Source organism: Chlamydotis macqueenii, chromosome 19 (assembly GCF_036417535.1).
Source record: "Chlamydotis macqueenii isolate bChlMac1 chromosome 19, bChlMac1.mat, whole genome shotgun sequence".
NCBI lineage: Eukaryota > Metazoa > Chordata > Aves > Otidiformes > Otididae > Chlamydotis > Chlamydotis macqueenii.
Window position 1 is genome coordinate 4,452,077 of NC_141574.1, and position 17,254 is coordinate 4,469,330.

Sequence of the window (17,254 nt, forward strand, 5' to 3'; positions counted from 1 at the left end):
GATGTCAATTAACAAACAGGGGGGTACCCTGTTCTCCACACAGCAGGGCCCCCACCCTCTCGTCAACACACGCAGGAGGCTCCCCAGCCCATGGCGGTGTCCCCAACCCCCCAAAAACCACGGCGGGGCTCTGGCTCCGGCCAACACGTGTGTGTGCGGGGAAGTCCCCACCTCCCGCCTCCCCGACCCACGCCCGCAGCACTGAGGCGGAGATCCCCCTCCCCGCTCGGGGGAGGGTCCCCGGTGCACGGAGCGGACCCTGCCTCCGCCGTACCGGCCCGCACCGCCCACAACCCCGCGGCCCCGGGGGCGGGGAGGAGGCCCGGGCCGTGCCCATAAGGGCGGGGGGGCGGCGGCTGTAGCGAGCGGCGGCGGCGCGGCCCATGGCGGCGGCGGCGGGAGCGGCAGCAGCAGCAGCAGCAGCAGCACGGTGGCTGCGGGCCGCCCGGCGCCTCCCGCCCGCGGGCGCACGGCGGGAGAGCTGCGAGCTGGCCCGGCTGGCGGGGCCCGTGGTGAGAGAGCCGGGGCCGGCCGGGCGGGGCGGGGGGAAAGGACAGACACACGGGGGATGGAATGGAACCGGCCCCCCGCCCGCCGGAGCGGCGCCAGCCCGGGGCGGGGGTAACGGCCACGGCGCTGAGGTGCGGGGCTGTCCGCCGGAGCCTGGCAGCGTGGCCCGGAGGAGACCTCCCCGCCCTCCGGGCCGTGCTGCCGCTTCATCATGTCCCTTCGGGGTTTCAGCTCCCCTGTCCCGCGGTCTGTGCTGCTGCGGGCGCAGCTGGAACGAAAGCGCCATCCCAGGGCGCTTTGCCACAGGAATTCCTGTTGCTGTCCAGCTTGGTCCGTGCTCCTGCCGGGCCTGGCAGCGCGGCTTGCCAAGAGAAGTGGCGCACTTGGGGAGCGAGGGATGAGCTGTTAAATTGCTCTGGGAAACCGGTCTACACTGCTACCTCTGCAAAGGGACGGCAGCCCTGGTCTAAATCCACTGCCCGTGAAGTTTTGTGCTTTGAATCTTCTGCTCTATGCGGTAAATAAGGAGCAACTGACGAACTTCTGAGATGCCCTCCCTGACATCGAAGCACTGACCTGCTGCGATCAGGCTGCAGAGGAAGTACAGATGAGTTTCGGTTTTGGCAGCTGAACGCATCAGCCCTAGCTCTGTCCCCTCAACCGTCCCACTTGCGGAACAGCCCGCTTCTCCCCGTGCACAGATAACCTCAATACCAAACCTGTGGCTGTCATTTGTTAATGATCATTTCATGTCAAACCCTGTGCTGGAGCAACCGTGGAGCCCTCCTGCCTGGATTACTCACAGCAACAGGTCGAACATGCCTGAACCTGGCAGGAGGACCACATCTGCAGGCAGCGGTGGGAGTTCTGGGGAGGAGAAAGTTTTGTTCTGGTCTTCCTCTGACCCCGCAGGAGCTGGTTCTCCACCAGCGCTGGGCTTGCCGCTTGCTGACTGCTGGCTGAGAGGAGTCTGAGCAGACCCTGAGCATGGTCCACAGCCATGCCCACCCCTCAGTGGGTATAAACGTCTCTAACTCCTACCATCTGGTTCTAGCTGTGCCATGACTCCATGCTTTGGACGCCTGTAGAGAGACTGTCCTCTTGCCAAGGGAAAATCAGGTCTGGAGTGCAATCTCTGCTACAGCATCATTAAGCCTTGCTGTAGCCCCTGGCAAGGAACAAGCAGGTTGGGCTTGGCATCTCTCCAGGAGGAGAGGACGTTGTGGTTTGGGAGGATTTTCCCCAGATGCACAGAAGTGCTGAACAGCATTGAGATTTTTTTTTTTTTCTCTCTATACGTCTTTCATCCTGGAAAAGAGGATTTCTAGTTAAACCACACGTAAACAATGTCATCTGCCAGACTGGCTGCATAACACCAAAATACCACAGGGCAGGTAGAGCTCTGCTTTGAAAGACAAAGCCACCGAGAGCCTGCGCAATTCCTAGAGCTGGCTCCTCTGCTCCAGCAGCACTGAGTTCCCGGGACAGCAGAGCCCTGGCCTCAAGGCGAGGTACTGAATGACACCAGGAAATCAGACGGTTCATAGTCCGACTTCTGGGGGAAGGGTGGTGTTCCTGAAGTCCTAATTGGTTTTTATCTCACCATCTTCTCCTCCTCTTATCCTAGTTTGTTGCCCAGTTGCTGGGGTTCCTGATCAGCGTGGTCAGCTCCATCTTCTGCGGTCACTTGGGGAAAGCTGAGCTGGATGCTGTGACGCTGGCCGTGTCCGTATGTATCACTCTGATTCCTCTCTGACTTAGAACATAAAAATTATCTGTCACCAAAAAAAAAAGAAGGGGAAAAAAAACCCAAAAGCCTGATGCAACACAAACATTGCATCCACCACATCATTCTCTTTTGCCCTGAGCACAGGCAGGAGGTGGGGACCGAGCAGTCGGTGAGTGTGCCGGTGCACGGCCAGCGCGGGGGCAGGCAGCTGGAGCCTGTGACCAGCTCTCTGGACCACCAGCCCTAGGCGTGTGCGTGTGGCTAGGAGCGGCAGCATTTGTGGTCCTTTAGATATTCACCCCTTGCTAGAGGATCCTTTTCCACAGCAGAGAGAAGAGGCTGTTTAGCTAGCAAGAATGTGTTATTCTGAGAAACAGAGAAGGACTGGAAACTTCCCAAAAACTCATAGCAGAAATGTCTCCCCACCCAGCTGGGAGGGACCCTGTTGCTTTGGGCCAGGTCCCCTGTCACCCTCCCTTGCAACCCAAGCCCTTTGTCTCTCCTCCAGGTTATCAACGTGACGGGCATCTCCATCGGTTCTGGTTTAGCCTCAGCATGCGACACGCTGATGTCCCAGGTCAGTAGCAGCTCCCCCTTTCTTGTGCCTGCCAGGGTTCAATCGGTGGTGTCTCGCCCTCCTGTGCGGTGTGATCTGGGCGCAAAGGGTGGGAGGATGGCAGCTTCTGGCCAACATGGGGCTACAGATGCACTGGCTGGAGCCTGCTCCCTCCCTGCAGCTCCCCCAAGGAGCCCTGGGTCGTGCCTGGGTGGCAAAGGGACGTGCAATCCACTTGAGAGCCAGTTAAACCCAACCAGCCTGGCACCAGGGCATGGGAAACCAGCCCGTTGCTGCCCTGAGTCCTGAGCATTTGCCCAGACCCTTTGGTTCCCTGTAATGCTCACCTTGGTCCTCTCTCCTGACTCAGACGTATGGCGGCAAGAACCTGAAGCAGGTGGGCACCATCCTGCAGCGGGGGATCCTCATCCTGCTGCTGTGCTGCTTCCCTTGCTGGGCGCTCTTTGTCAACACCGAGCGGATCCTCCTGCTCATCCAACAGGACCCCGAGGTCTCCAGGTCAGGGGTGAGATCAAGCCCTTCTTGAGCAGGCATTTGGCTGCGGATGGGTTGCCTCGTAGTGTTGAAATCAAGGCTCCGTGGAGCTTGAGCGCAACGCTGCTTGGCTTGGCTCCTGCTCTGCTGTATCATTAACTGGGAAACAACTCTCTTTCCAGGTTAACTCAGGTCTACGTGATGATTTTCATTCCAGCGCTTCCTGTAAGTTGCTGCTAAAGCTGTTAGAAGCTCTATATCTCCCAGTAACATTTGGGGAAAGGAGGGAGGGTCTTTGCTCTGTCGATCACAGGGCAGCATCATTTCAGGTTTTAAAACATGCCCCCCTGATCTTAAGCCTTTACAGGTGCGTGCTGGCCAGCAGCTGCTGGACCAGCAAACATGCACTCTTCGTCTTGCTTGTGCAAAGGCTTTTACTGCAGGCCACGTCTCTGCACAACAAGTAACTGGTGACGGACGTTGAACCCTGGAGCCCCTGGTTCCACTCTCAGCTCAGAGATAAAGGCTGCAGCTCGCTGTTCGCACACACGCAGAGCTGCTGGGCTCTTGGCTAGTTATGCTGTCTCCCTGGAGAGATTCCTCTAAGGCAGGGAGCAGTACTCTTGGGGAATGAGCATCTGTAGGTTAATGCTTTCTTCCAAGGTCTCTAGGCTGTCTTGTGCTGATGGGGAAGCACGGGAGATTTCCTGTTTGGAGGCTGGTCTCTCTTCCCAGTGGGAATGGAAGGTTCCTTTTGTTCCTCTTGGCTTGGGGTGCAGCCAGCGCTGGCAGATGCCGCGCTTCAGCCAGGCCGCAGGAGCAGGGCGTCAGGCGGCGTGCCTGGCTGGGTCACCCTCGGGAGGCGGCAGGAGGACTTGAGGGGAGGACCTGTCTGTGAGTGTTGAACAGTAGCTGGCGGTTGAACCATAGTGCGGTGGTGCTGACAAAATGAATCCTGACTTTTGCAGGCGGCCTTTCTCTACCAGCTGCAGACGAGATATTTACTCAGTCAGGTACTATATAACTAACCAGGTTCTGGGCCACAGATGGAAGGTATTCCTAGGAACGTGGACAAAGTTGGGGAACTAAATTCCTAGTGTCCTGGGGAGAGCTGGGCTGAGCAATGTGTGATGCACAGCCCTCAGCCGGACCTGCAGGGCAGGGAGAAATCACAGGAACCCCCCTTAGCTTGCTCCATTTCCCCATTGTTACCTCCCAACTCTGCTTTGAGTTGATTGCACCAGCTCTTGCACGCTCCCTTCTGCGGGTCTGACACAGTCTGGCTTTATCTGAAAGAGGAGCTGCCTTCTTGGCTTTCTCCTCGGGCATCGATGAAGGTCTCCCGTGTATTCGCTGGATGGGGGCTTGGGCAGTGCTGGGGAAACAAACTCCAAAGTCTTTCCTTGGCTTCCAGGCAATCATTTTGCCTCAAGTGTTGACGGGGATTGCAGCCAACATCCTCAATGTGGCCATGAATGCCTTCTTCCTGTATGCGCTGAAGCTGGGCATGGTGTAAGTGTGAGCAGAGGTGGTGACAGCCTCTCCCTGGGTGCAGGGGTTTGCTCGGGGCTTTGGGGGTGTCCTGGGTGCCCAGTTCTGCCACCATCTGCCCCCAGCCAACCAACCTGGAAAAATAAGGCTGGAGGGATCTGCCCCATATCTGCAGCAAGGCTTCTATGGGTGCCATCAGGTCTCTCCTGTTGTAGCTGAGGAGGTGGTGGAGGAGGATGTTGTTTGAAATCTGCCTCTCTCTCTCCCCAGGGGCTCTGCCTGGGCTAACACTGTTTCTCAGTACACTCAGGCCATTCTCCTCTTCCTTTATGTGTGGTGGAAGAAGATCCATGTGGAGACCTGGGGAGGTACCATTTTTAGTTTAATCCTTCAAAATACCGGTGTCTGGCCCTGGGGATTTGGCACTGTCACCAGCACCCACAGTCTAGGTCTGGCAAAGAGATTATCATCCCCTCACAGTGGGGAGATGCTGTAACCACGGTCTCAAGGTCCTTACTGTAGCCCCAAGCACATTCTTGTTGATCACCCTGGTTCAGCAATGCACCATGGTACAGCAAGACTAGGTTGATGTCTTGGGAGCTGTGACCTGTGGTGGTTGTCCTCAGTGTCCAGAAGAGCATATGGCTCCTCTTTGGGGGAGGAAAGAGAGAACGTGCATTCATTCTGCTTCACCTTCTCATTGCAGGTTGGACCAGGGACTGCCTCCTGGACTGGGGCTCCTTTATCCGGCTGGCAGTACCTGGCATGCTCATGATGTGTATTGAATGGTGGACCTTTGAGATTGGGAGTTTCTTGGCAGGCGAGTCCAAATCCTGTTTTCTCCGTCTGGTTCAACAGGTCATCTTCCAGCCATGCCTGCTCTGGTGGCTGCCTCTTGAGCGTGTCCCCAGAGCAGCTCCTGTCAGCAGCCTCCTTGCCTGCAGGGTTGGTTCTGCAGGATGCTGCATCTGGTAGATGGGAGCTCTGTAGTCACTGTCTCCTTGTCAGCAAAAGAGGAATTTCGTTCTGACCTGGTGAAGGAATTGATGACTCTTTTCCAGGGCTGCTCAGTGTGGTGGAGCTGGGCGCGCAGTCGGTCATCTACGAGCTCTCCTCTGCAGCGTACATGGTAAGGGCTGGGTGTATTGAACCAAGATCAGCCTGGGAGGAACCCCAGACAGTGGCCCTGTAGATCAAGGCTGGGGAGGGAAGCAGGAGTGACTCTCAGGCCTGCTGTGCAGCTGCACATCCAGGGGTGGGCTGCAGATGGAAAATCTCTTTACTGCAACAATGCTGATTTACCCCAAATAAGTACCCCTGGATAGTCAGAAAATACCCCTGGATAGTCAGAAAATACCCCTGGATAGTCAGAAAACTGCTGCAGGCTCTATTGCCACTCACCTCCTCCTCGTCTCCTGCTACTCAGGTGCCTCTGGGCTTCAGCGTGGCTGTGAGCGTGAGAGTGGGCAACGCCTTGGGGTCGGGGGATGTGGTGCAAGCCAAGACCTCCTGCATCACCGCGCTGCTGTGCTCAGGTTGGTGCCAGGTCCTGCAGAGAAATAAAGGAGCAGGGCTTGCTGCCCTTGAGGCAAGCAATTTGATTATTTCTTTTTCTTTCAGGAGTTTTTGCTGTGGTGGTTGCAACACTACTGGGAACCCTAAAGGACGTGGTGGGATACATCTTCACCAATGACAAGTGGGTTAACAGCTTTCTTTTGAGCCTTATTACCCTCTTAGAGGGTGTGATTTATATCCCAGGAGCTGCTCAGAAGCTCCTGACAGAGTTCATAAACCTCCATGTGGCAAACACCTTCCCCAAAGGTTCCTCCCCACTGCCCGGTGTCACTGGGCAGCACGGATGCTGCTGACACTGGGATGCTACCATGGTGGTACCCAAGCTGCCTGCACCCCCTCAAGTCTCCCGGGCTGGGGTCAGGCTTTGCAGCTGGCCAAGCGAGATGTGACCAGAGTCCCCTGGGACCCAGCCGTGCTGCTTTCCCTGACCAGTACGTACATCTTCCCAACAGGGAGATCGTTATCTTGGTGTCCAAAGTGGTGATCATCTTTGCTCCATTCCACTTGTTTGATGCAGTAGCGGTGAGTATTCCAGTACACAAAGTGAGGCTGGGGTGCAACAGAGAGTGCAAAGCTGCCTCTAGCTCGCTCTAGGTCTGTTAAAATGATGCAGAGAAGCAAACTGAAACTCTCAAAGCTGCTGCCTGCATTACCTGTAGCACCTCGGTGTCCCCTGTGCTTGTAGTTGCCCACTGGCGTTGCTGCAGAACAGCCCAGTTCTCCCCGCCATCTTTTCCTCCCAGCAAGGCTTTAGCTTTTTACTGGCTTGTCAGAGCAGCGCAAGCAGGCAGCTGGATCTTCAGAGATACTAGCTACTCCCAGCAGAGCAGCAGCACTCATGCAACTTGTTAGAAAGTCATTTTGGCCTGTTTCCTCCTGTCACGTCCCTGGGAGAGGGACCCAGGCAGTGCGGAAAGCACAATGGAGTCCGCTGGCACGCCTCTGTCTGCAGACAGCTCCACATCCTGCGCCTGGGTCGGCAGCTGGAACGAAAGGAGCCCTGCACCACGTGCTGTGTGATGTGGCTTTGGTCCCGCTCGGCTCTGTTCCCCGTTAGCAGGGCCATGCCGTACCCCAGAGCTCCTGTGCTGGTACCTTCCGTAGCAGCTGCTGTCCATGCGCTGATCCCTCTGCCCGCTTTCCTTAGGCGACCTGCGGCGGTGTGCTGCGGGGCACGGGGAAGCAGAAGATGGGTGCTATCGCCAACGCCATCGGCTATTACGCCATCGGCCTACCCATCGGCATCTCACTGATGTTTGCGGCCAAGATGGGGGTTTTGGGTAGGTGTGTCCTCCGTTTGGCATTGGGAGCCTGGCTTTGGACCAGCTACCAGCGCTGCTTCTGCAGGGCTGAACCCTGTGCCTTGAGCAAAGGCTTAGCCCTGGAACTTGTGCTCAGCTCTTCCTTCGTATCGGTGGGGCTGGGTTGCACGCTGAAGCAGGCTCTGAGTAGCCTCCAGCAGATGGGGGCTGGGGTGTCCCAGTACATCCAGGCTTGCTCCCAGCGTAGGACCTTCCCAGGAGCTGTTTCCTCTCGCAGCTCTCCCACAAGACTGGGGTAGACATGGGGCGACAGTCTGACCCCACTGAAGTCCCTGGGCGTTTTGGGAGTGGCTGGCAAACACAAGCTTTCCTCAAGCCCTCCCTGAAGTACCTCTCCATCCCTGCAGGTCTGTGGGTGGGGATGATCCTTTGCATCTCTCTGCAAGCCCTTTCCTTCTCCGCTTTTGTTATGCGCATGGATTGGAAGAAAGCTGCAGAAGAGGTGAGGCTTGTGCTTTTCTCTAGTAACTCTTAAAAGGTGTTGGGTGACTTCCTGTCTCAGTACGATGCCACAGCCCTCTGGGAGGAGGCAAAAATGAAATGAGATCTGTCCCTCTCCTGTGCTGGAGGAGCAGGTTGGTGTTGAGCATGCTTGCTTTGGGAGAGTGGAGGGAGCAGGCTGAGGTTTGCTTGGCTAGGCAGCACATCCTTGTCCTGAGAAGAGAAACTCTTCCACGTGTTTTTAGGCTCAAGTCCGAGCTGGACTGAAAAAACAACAGGAAGATGTGAACTCCAATGGCACAGCTGCTAACAAAACATCTGCTGTGGGTATGTAACCAGACTGGACAACAGGGAAGGAGCCCAGATTCTCCACCCAACCCTTCCTTTCCTTCACAGTCATGGCAGCTGTGTCTGTCCTGCAGGCCCAGATGGCTGGAAAGAGCAGTGTCTGGTGCTGGTCCCAGGCCAGTGGCACTTCTCTTATACACAAGATACCCCATTATCCCTGTCACCACCCTGGCTGCTCCAGGGAAGAGCCTGGACTGCTGGCCAGTGTCTGCCTTACCCGGCAACATCTGCCGCGTTGGTGTGGCACTTCCAAGTGTCCTTGGGAAAGGACCTTCAGGGCTGTCACCAGCCCTTGCGCAGCGTCAGACTGGGATCCCCTGAGTTTGCAGCTCGGCTTCCCTGCGGCACTCACCTCTGTTTCACAGATTACGTCTGCGTTGACACGGACACCGTGGACACCGTGGTCCTGCCTGAGAGCATCGTGGGAGGCGAGAGGCAACCTGATCACCAGCTGATCACAGAGGATCTTACTGTCGTCCCTGTTCCTCCTGCCGTGGTGTGGAGGGCCCTGATCATCCGCCGCGTGCTGGCGGCTGCCGCTGCCGTCGCCGTCCTGCTGGTGGGCATACTGGTCCGGCTCCTGACCGGCAATGGCTAGAACTGGTGACACTGGGGAGCAGCGGAGCACATAGTAATGTCCCAGGGGGATGGTGTGGGGGAATGAATTCCCCCTCAGTTCTTTGTAAAGAGTCAGGACGTTTTATCCCACATGCAGAGTTCTTAAAGGGGGTGAGGGTGCAGCATCTGGGAAGAAAATGCTTGAGAGCTGGTTCCTCTCCTGCACTGCACCGGGATGTCACTTGTGATCGGGAGGAGCCTCTCCTGGGCTGGCCCAGAAGGAGACGGGGACCTTGTGCTGCTGTCCTGCTTCACTCTCCCTGGGGTCATTTGTCTGTGTTGTTTGCTAGTGGCAGAGGCTCTTGCTGCCCACAGCACGTTTCTTTCCTCACACACCAGTCTGTGCTGGCATCTCGGTGTGGCAGAGCAGGGCCAGGCTGATTTCGGTGAAGATGGCTGATCCCTCAGACTGCTGCCGGGGCGTTGGGCACTGGCTGCTCTCCCTGCTGCGGGGCAGGCACGGGGCCTAAAGCAACTCTTCTTTGCACTTTTGTAAGGTGGGATTTTGATACAATAAAGTTTTCTGAGTAAATGTTGAGCTGTTAACGTGGTGTGAGCATGACCGCGGTCGTTGGCAGGGCTGAGCTGTTAGAGGGGAGACGTGCGCCTGGTTTGTGCAGCGTGGTGAGCTCCATTGCTCCTGCGTGGGAGAGGGTGGTGTGGTGCAGAGCCATTGAGGAACCACTCTGTGTCTTCATACAAGCACCCAGCACCGCCTGCCCACCCCTTCCCTCGGCACCGAGCCCCTCAGGACCTGGCCCCGCTCTTACCTGCGGCTGCGCGACAGCAGCGAGGCCTCTGCGGCGTGGCACGCGCTCGGCCCTTGGAGGTGGATCCCACGTACGGCTGGTGCACGGCACCTCCCTGCCACCTGGCGCTGGCTGTCTGCGGGCTGGGAATGAAAAGATGTGACACAAAGGAGTTTAAAACAGCCATCAACCCAACCTCAGCACCCAGATGTGGCAGACTGCCCTGCTTTGAGGCCCGGCGGTTTTGGGACCAGAGCCTGGGGAGAGGAGGAAGCCCACCTTGCTCTGCCCTGTGGGCCACCCCATCCCAGCGGAGCCCACCTCCCGCTCGGTGCAGGAGAGGGTGCACCGCGGCACAGCTCCCCTCTGCCTCCCCCGCCCCGGGCCGAGGCGAGATGCTATATTTGGCCTTGCACAGCGGTGACGGTGAAACCTGACGCTGCCGTGCTGCACGAGGCCAACAGCTAGAGCCAATGGGGCTGGCTTGTCTTGGCCACCGCCGTGTTGTGATGAGAGGGGCCGAGATGGGCAGCGGCCTCGCCACTGCCGGCAGCAGCTCACCGGAGTCCGCGCACGGATCCATGAATCCTCCATCGCTGCTGGAAGAGGAGGGCGACCCTCCAGCCCACCGGCCGGCAGAGCTGCGGCAAAGCAGGAGAGAGGTATGAGGGCTCATGGGAGCGATTTGGGAAGACTCGGTCCCTTACACTGCACGTCCAGGCTCCTCCGCGCTGCCCGCGGTGGTGCACAGGTCCCTCCCTGCCCTGCCCTGACCCGCTGCCTGCGCTTCCCATCGCCGCCCCGGCTGCCGGCAGCAAGGAGCACGTGGTCAGCTCGCCCAGCCCCGGCTGAAGTTCACCCCGCCATGGTTACACATTGCTCACCCCGGCTGGGGTGGTTTTAACAGAGCGCGGAGGAAGAGGGTTGTTTCACTCCCCCGGCAGAGCGGCGGCATGAAGCAGGAGAGCTTCCCGGAGGAGAATGGCTTCAGTGAGGCGATGGCCACTGGCCAGCACAATCTCACACCTGGCAGCTGTGGGAAGAAATGCCGCTGGCTTCGGCGCCTGGTCCCAGACAACTTCTGGGAGGACGTGAAGAAGCTGCTGGTGCTGGCAGGGCCGCTGGTAAGGACCTTGGGAGGAGAGCCCTGGTGCGTTGGGGTGGCCGCAAACGCAGCCTGATGCCGTGGGCACCTTGGGGAGTGGGTCCTTTGGCCAGTGGAGCCCAGCCGATGTGAGATCTTCAACAGCTATGGGAGAAGACAGACCTGAAGTGCTGCTAAATACCTGGCAAGGGGCTCAAAACCTCAGATCAGCTTCACCTGATGTGCTGGGGGATTGGGTTGCTTGACTGGTTACATGGATGCAGCTGAAGGCATACAGCTATGCTCTGGCCAGAGGTCTCCCCTCAGCACCCTTGTCTCTGACCTTTGCCTCTCTTCTTCCCCGCGCTTAGATCCTGATCCAGCTGCTGATCTTCCTCATACACCTCGTCAGCTCCATATTCTGCGGCCACCTGGGCAACGTCGAGCTGGCCTCTGTCACGCTGGCCATCGCTGTAAGCATTCCCGGGGCTGCCCCGGCACCGGGCACCAGCTCCCACCCGCTGATGCTGGGACGGGATATGGGAAGGAGGCAGAGGAGACTTCAGACTCTCGTTTTTCCTTTTTAGCCCCTTTCCCTACCCAAAAGTCTTAAATGCTTACGTTCTCTCTTTGGTTTTTTTAACTCCTGTTTCCAGGTTATAAATGTTACTGCCATCTCTGTAGGATACGGTTTGTCTTCAGCATGTGACACCTTGATGTCTCAGGTAGGTCAGAGACGCTGGCGCTTGTCCTGGAGACACGGGGTTTTCCAGCACCGGCTGACGCTGCCCAGGCGCTGCGCAGAGCCCTGGCGAGCTGGGGAGGCTTGTTCCCAAGCGGCAATCCCGTAACAGGGAGCTCCCTTGAAACACCAAATCCTTCCTGGGCGGTCTTCCAGGGTGGTCAGGGCTGCCCCATGCTCCGCGGGGTCCCCGTCCCCCGAGGGTGCTCCCAGCACAGCAGAGCTCCCCACCCTCTCGCCTTGCAGACCTACGGCAGCAAGAACCTGCTGCGCGTGGGGGTGATCCTGCAGCGTGCCACCCTCATCCTCCTGCTCTGCTGCTTCCCCTGCTGCGCCATCCTCATCAACATCGAGCAGCTGCTGCTCCTCATGCAGCAGGACCCCGAGGTCTCCAGGTCGGGTGGTCCCGTGGCCCAGACGCCACTGCCTCCCCATCCCCGGCACCGCAGGGCTGGGGGGACGGCGGCCACGGCCCCTCTCTGACCGTACCTCTCGTGTTCCCTCAGGTTAACCCAGCGCTACGTGATGGCGTTTGTCCCTGCTCTCCCGGTGAGTTCCTGTGGACACCTCGGGTGCTGGCCACGCACTGGGATCGGCCATCCTGCTCCCATTCTCCACCGCAGCCCCTGCTCAGCTCTGGCCTCATCTCACCCACAAATTTCCTTTTCAGGCGGTTTTTCTGTACAACCTGGAGGCAAGATACCTGCAGAACCAGGTGGGTCCCGTAGCCCTCCCACCCATGGAGGGTCAGCCGCGGCTTGGGGCTCCCCTCAGCCCCACAGCCAGGGTTTTTCATGCTCACCATTCCCGGGGGTGAGGCAGCGTTTGTCCTCATCACCTCCCCGCTGCCCTGGAGCAGCTGACCCTGGAGATCACCCCGTCCCATGGCTAGCTGCGTCCATCTGCTTGATGGACCTCCCTTCCTACTTCCCACATCAGGGGTTTACTTCCAACACACACATTTTCCAAGCAGACGGCATCATCAGAAGTTTATTTTTCGTCTGGGAAAGATGCTGAGCATGGGGCTGGCAGGGACCTTCACCTTTCTTCCAAAGCTTTTGCGAAGATGCCGCAGCCCCCCGTCTCCTCCTCTTTGCAGATGATCATGTGGCCGCTGGTGCTGAGCGGGACCGTTGGCAACATCGTCAATGTGCTCGCAAACTGTGTCTTCCTCTACGTGTTCCACCTGGACATCGTGTGAGTAGTGCCCGCCTCCCACCAAGAGGGAAAACGCGACACCTGGAAACAGCGAGGGATTTTTCAGGGACGTCAGCACCACCAGCCGCGGCCGAGCATCCGGCACTCACGGGGGCATGGCGGGATGTTACGCTCTGGCACCCCGAGGCCGGGGAGGTGTGGGCAGGATGCCGATGACCTTTCTCATTCCCGTTGCAGGGGCTCTGCCTGGGCCAACACCATTGCTCAGTATTCCCAAGCCATTTTCTTGTTCCTGTACATTGTAGGCAGGAAACTCCACGTGAAGACCTGGGGAGGTAAGGTCATCTCCCCAGCTCGCTCTGGGTCCCGCTTTACACGAGTGTTTGTGCATCTTCCACCATTTTATCAAGTGAATTCTCGGAGTCCTGATGGTGAAATATTAACCTCCGCCCGGTACACCCCAGGAGCGCAGTGCTGCTTCAGTGGCAGCGTGTCACGCGGGAGTGTTGGCAGGGCAGCGTGCCGGGCAATAAACATTAATTCTGCAGAAACGCTGAGGCTTCGTAGGGCTCATCCCCCAAGCTGGATGAGCACAGACGTGAGCAGGAGGTTGCCCTTAGGCACTCTACTCCGGGAGGGATGAGCTGAGGGTTGCATCACTCTGTGGGCCGTGGAACAACATCAGCAGAACTCACAGGCACATGTTCTGCTGCTGGAGGTCCCATGGAGCTGAGGAGCATTGCTCTGGTGGCTTTGCAATCCAGAATGGCACCTCCAGCTGCCCCAGGTGCTCTCAAGGACGCCACACATGGCCAGTCTGCTCCTCCGTCAGATGACATTTCTCCTCTCCGCAGGCTGGTCCAGTGAGTGCCTGCTGGAGTGGGACAGCTTCACCTCCCTGGCCATCCCCAGCATGCTCATGATTTGCATCGAGTGGTGGACCTATGAAATCGGGAGCTTCCTGATAGGTGAGCAGAGAGGGAGAGCTGCCAAGAGGGGGACCGAGCGTGACCCACAGCAGCGTCCACAGCTTGTCCCCGCAGGGGCCGAGAGCGGCTCTTCGCCGGGTGTCCCAACCCAGTGCTGACCCTCTCCTCTCCTCTCCCCCAGGCCTGCTGAGCGTTGTGGAGCTCTCTGCCCAGTCCATCATCTATGAGGTGTCCGTCGTGGCTTTCATGGTAAGGGCTGCGGGTTGTTTCCGACCAGGGCTCCCTAGAGACGGCCCGGTACAGGCACCCAGCAAAAACCAGCTCCTGCAAACCTTGGTCTTCCCCCTCTGTGCTTAAACCTCTCCCGGCTCCTGCCTATCCCTCCTCCTATGGAGATGTTTTAAATTAAACCCTCAACTCCATCCCCCTCTCTGCCGGGTGGTTATTCCGCTGTGGCTGCCGTGGCCCCGTCACCCGGACGCGCGCATGAGCCTCGGCCCTGTGGTTGCAGATCCCCCTGGGGCTCAGCACGGGCGCCAGCGTGCAGGTGGGGAACGCGCTGGGCGCCGGCGACGTCGAGACGGCCAAGAGAGCCTCCACCACCAGCTTGCTCTGCACAGGTCAGGCCCCGCGTGCCAGGAAGCCTTTGCCGGGGCTCCCTGCAGGCACACGGGGAGCGGGGAGCGTTCGCGGTCCCCTCTGCACTCCCGCGTCCCCTCTTCTCCCAAGCTCCACGGCACGGCTGGGCCAGGCTCAGTGCTCCGCTGTTTTTCAGGGATGTTTTGCATAGCCGTGGGGGCCATTTTGGCCGCTGCGAAGGACGTGCTGGGGTACATCTTCACCAGTGAAAAGTGAGTGTCCCCGGCTCCCGGCCTCGGTGCACCAAGGTCAGTTCCCAAAAAGGATCATTGGCTCCTCTCTGTCCCCAGGGAGATCGTTGACTTGGTGGCCTGGGTCATGCCCGTCTACGTCGTCTTCCACGTGTTTGAAGCCACGTGTGTAAGTCCCTGCGGATGCTGCTGCTTTCGGTAGGGGACCGAAAGCTTGGTGCTGAGCAGCGGCATCGCGGGTCGGTTGAGGGTCCCTCGGGCTGCGGGTGGGCACTGGGACACGCACCGAGACCCCACAGAGCTCCTGGGGTCACCCCTTACAAAACACCAAGTGCATAAAGAGATGCTGACCCGCAGGACCAGGTGGGGACACAGAAATTACCAGGAGGAGGTGGGGAGCTTGTTCTTCACCAGGCTGGTTCATCCCCAGCCCCCCGAGGCAGTGACAGAGCCCCGAATTCAGCCAAGGCGTCGCTCCCAGCCCCTCTCCCTCTTCCCCGCAGGGCACCTGCAGCGGGGTGCTCAGAGGCGTAGGCAAGCAGAAATTCGGTGCCATCCTCAACGCCGTGAGCTACTACGGCGTGGGCCTGCCCCTGGGAGCCGTGCTGCTCTTCGTGGCCAGGATCGGCGTCATAGGTACCAACCCCTCCGCTGCGCAGCTCTGCCTGCCCCAAAACCCGCTGTGGGTAGATGCGGCTTCCCCCAGCCCCACCAACAGCTCACCACGACCCTGTCCCCTGGCTCTGCCCTTCTACCTGGCTGGGGACTGGGCACACTGGGTGGACTGGGATGGCTCCTGCAACTACCGAGAGCCGTTAATGGTACTGGGAAAAAGCAACCTCTGCCAGGTCTGCTGGGCAGCTCCGCAGCAGGCGCCCGCGGCCACCCCATCCCTGTGTCCCTGCTGACCTCGGTGACGTCCCCTCTCGACTCGCTGTCCTGAGGTGCTGTCTCGGCCGCGTTCGCTTCAGCCGCAGCGCCCGGCTGATGCCGACGTGCCCCCCGCAGGCCTGTGGCTCAGCATGCTCGTCTGCGTCTCCATCCTCTGCACCTGCTTCATCATCTACATCTCCCGCATGGACTGGAGGAAGGCGGCCGAGGAGGTAACCCACGCGCCCACGGCGTCGTGCCCTGCCAGCAGGAAGGTCCCCAGCGGCTTGGGTGGGATCGGAGCGGGTTGGGATAGCATCACGAGCTCAACGCCATGGGCCAGGGCTGTCCTCCAGTGCCCCCAGCAAAACCCAGTGCTCCCATGACCACATCTCTGTATTCAGCTCCCTCCCACATGTGCATTCAACAGCCTCGAGGTTTCCCTCTGCACCTCGTGCCACCCTTGGTCGGGGACACAAAGCACAAAGCAGACGGGGTGATGGAGGCTGCCTGAACCCTGCAGCCCTGGGCGTCACCTCATGCCCCACCAGCTGGCCTTTCCACCAGCAGCATCTCTCATTTCAGGCAACTTGCAGCTGCGCAGTGCCATCTCCAGCCAGACAAACCCCGTGAGAGGCAACACCTTGCCTTTGCTCGGTGGGGATTTCCCTCACCACGCACCACCAGCTAAACCCAGCACGTTCCCTCCCCCAGGCTCAGCGCCGCGCAGGAGTGACCCAGCCGCTACCGGAGGAGCCGAACCAGGACCCTGAACCCTCTTGCAAGGCGCTTCCCTCTGGTGTGGGGCAAGCCCTACCGCCCCACACTTACCCCCCCGCCACAGCGGTGCAGGGCTGCGTAGGTATGGCCGGGAGCTGGGCACTGCGTGCGGTGCTGGGTTTGGGTCCAGCGAGGGTCCCCAAGGATTCATGTGAGCCAGAAACAAGCTCACAAAATGGGGGTGCAGCGTAGCGCTGGTGATGCCCCCAGTTACTGGGAAAACAGTAATTTCCAGGGCGGGCTTGGGAGGGTGACAGAGGCTGGCGGGGGGATGACGTGGAGGGATGGGGCACCCTGGGCACTTCTCACCTTGCAGACACCAGGTCCCACCGAAGCTCCATCAGGGGCTGGAGATCTCCAGGCTCTGGGCTGCTCGTAACCTTCTTTCAGGCCTCAGACAAAACCCTCCCAATAAACCCCCCAATCCCCCCAAAAGCCCTTGGTAACGCTGCCCCCTTCTCCTTGCAGCGGGAGTGGATGCGCAGAACGGCGTCGTACTTACGGGCATCACCAGGATGGAGGGACCGACGTACCAGCTGGAGCCCCAGCCTGCCGCGTCCCCTCCGGCCACCGCCATGACCACCAAGGAGCTGATAATCCGGCGCGGGTTGGCGGTGGCCGCAGCCATCGCGGTACTTGCACTCGGCATCATCATAAAGCTGATGACCAGCAAACACTGACTCGCACCAGGGACTGTGGGGACTTCGCTTTGGGGGCGAAAGCCCCTCCTGATGGACACACAAAGCACAGACTGGCCCGCGAGAGAACCCAGCACCCCTGTCCCACGGGAGCCAAAAGGCCCCTGTCAGCATTCGGCAGCCTCTGCTCAGACACCGCTTGGAAATGGGCCCTGCAGCTGCTCCAACACCCAAAACGCTGCTCTGGGCCACCCGACGCGCACCGAGCGCGTGGGTAACCCCCTCCAGCCCGTGCTGCTGGCTATCGCCTGCCGACCGGAGCCGAGCGCAGCCCGGCTCACACCGCTGCTCCGTGCCAAATGCCAAATAAAGAATAAACCCAGCTGGAC

General features: G+C 59.2%; 2 protein-coding genes across 3 annotated transcripts; both read left to right on the forward strand.

The window, feature by feature from the left end:
• Positions 1-410: 410 nt before the first annotated feature.
• LOC104474081 (multidrug and toxin extrusion protein 2) lies at positions 411-9,623 on the forward strand. Its single transcript, XM_086763055.1, has 17 exons — positions 411-512; positions 2,138-2,239; positions 2,748-2,816; positions 3,166-3,314; positions 3,473-3,515; positions 4,259-4,303; positions 4,705-4,802; positions 5,052-5,149; positions 5,488-5,601; positions 5,843-5,910; positions 6,208-6,316; positions 6,402-6,477; positions 6,809-6,878; positions 7,504-7,636; positions 8,026-8,120; positions 8,365-8,446; positions 8,833-9,623. The coding sequence occupies exons 3-17, from the start codon at positions 2,808-2,810 to the stop codon at positions 9,063-9,065; spliced, it is 1,422 nt and encodes a 473-aa protein (XP_086619181.1). The 5' UTR covers positions 411-512; positions 2,138-2,239; positions 2,748-2,807; the 3' UTR covers positions 9,066-9,623.
• A 684-nt stretch (positions 9,624-10,307) lies between these two features.
• On the forward strand, positions 10,308-17,248 carry LOC104476377 (multidrug and toxin extrusion protein 1). 2 transcript variants are annotated; one of them, XM_086762867.1, is made up of 18 exons: positions 10,308-10,496; positions 10,779-10,958; positions 11,290-11,391; positions 11,575-11,643; positions 11,907-12,055; positions 12,167-12,209; positions 12,331-12,375; positions 12,760-12,857; positions 13,056-13,153; positions 13,673-13,786; positions 13,929-13,996; positions 14,259-14,367; positions 14,523-14,598; positions 14,677-14,746; positions 15,081-15,213; positions 15,586-15,680; positions 16,162-16,309; positions 16,696-17,248. In XM_086762867.1, the coding sequence occupies exons 1-18, from the start codon at positions 10,308-10,310 to the stop codon at positions 16,905-16,907; spliced, it is 1,998 nt and encodes a 665-aa protein (XP_086618993.1). In that variant the 3' UTR covers positions 16,908-17,248. The 2 variants fall into 2 exon arrangements, with proteins under 2 accessions (XP_086618993.1, XP_086618994.1); XM_086762868.1 differs by having other exon boundaries at positions 10,308-10,495; positions 10,727-10,958.
• Positions 17,249-17,254: the final 6 nt, after the last annotated feature.

Bases quoted from the DNA above. Each gene is read 5' to 3' on its own strand.
- LOC104474081 (XM_086763055.1), top strand. The intron at 5,911-6,207 runs GTAAGGGCTGGG...CCTGCTACTCAG, and splicing joins TCTCCTCTGCAGCGTACATG to GTGCCTCTGGGCTTCAGCGT. The intron at 8,447-8,832 runs GTATGTAACCAG...TCTGTTTCACAG, and splicing joins TAACAAAACATCTGCTGTGG to ATTACGTCTGCGTTGACACG.
- LOC104476377 (XM_086762868.1), top strand. From the start codon at position 10,308: ATGGGGCTGGCTTGTCTTGGCCACCGCCGTGTTGTGATGAGAGGGGCC. The intron at 12,056-12,166 runs GTCGGGTGGTCC...GTGTTCCCTCAG, and splicing joins CAGGACCCCGAGGTCTCCAG to GTTAACCCAGCGCTACGTGA. The intron at 15,214-15,585 runs GTACCAACCCCT...TGCCCCCCGCAG, and splicing joins GGCCAGGATCGGCGTCATAG to GCCTGTGGCTCAGCATGCTC.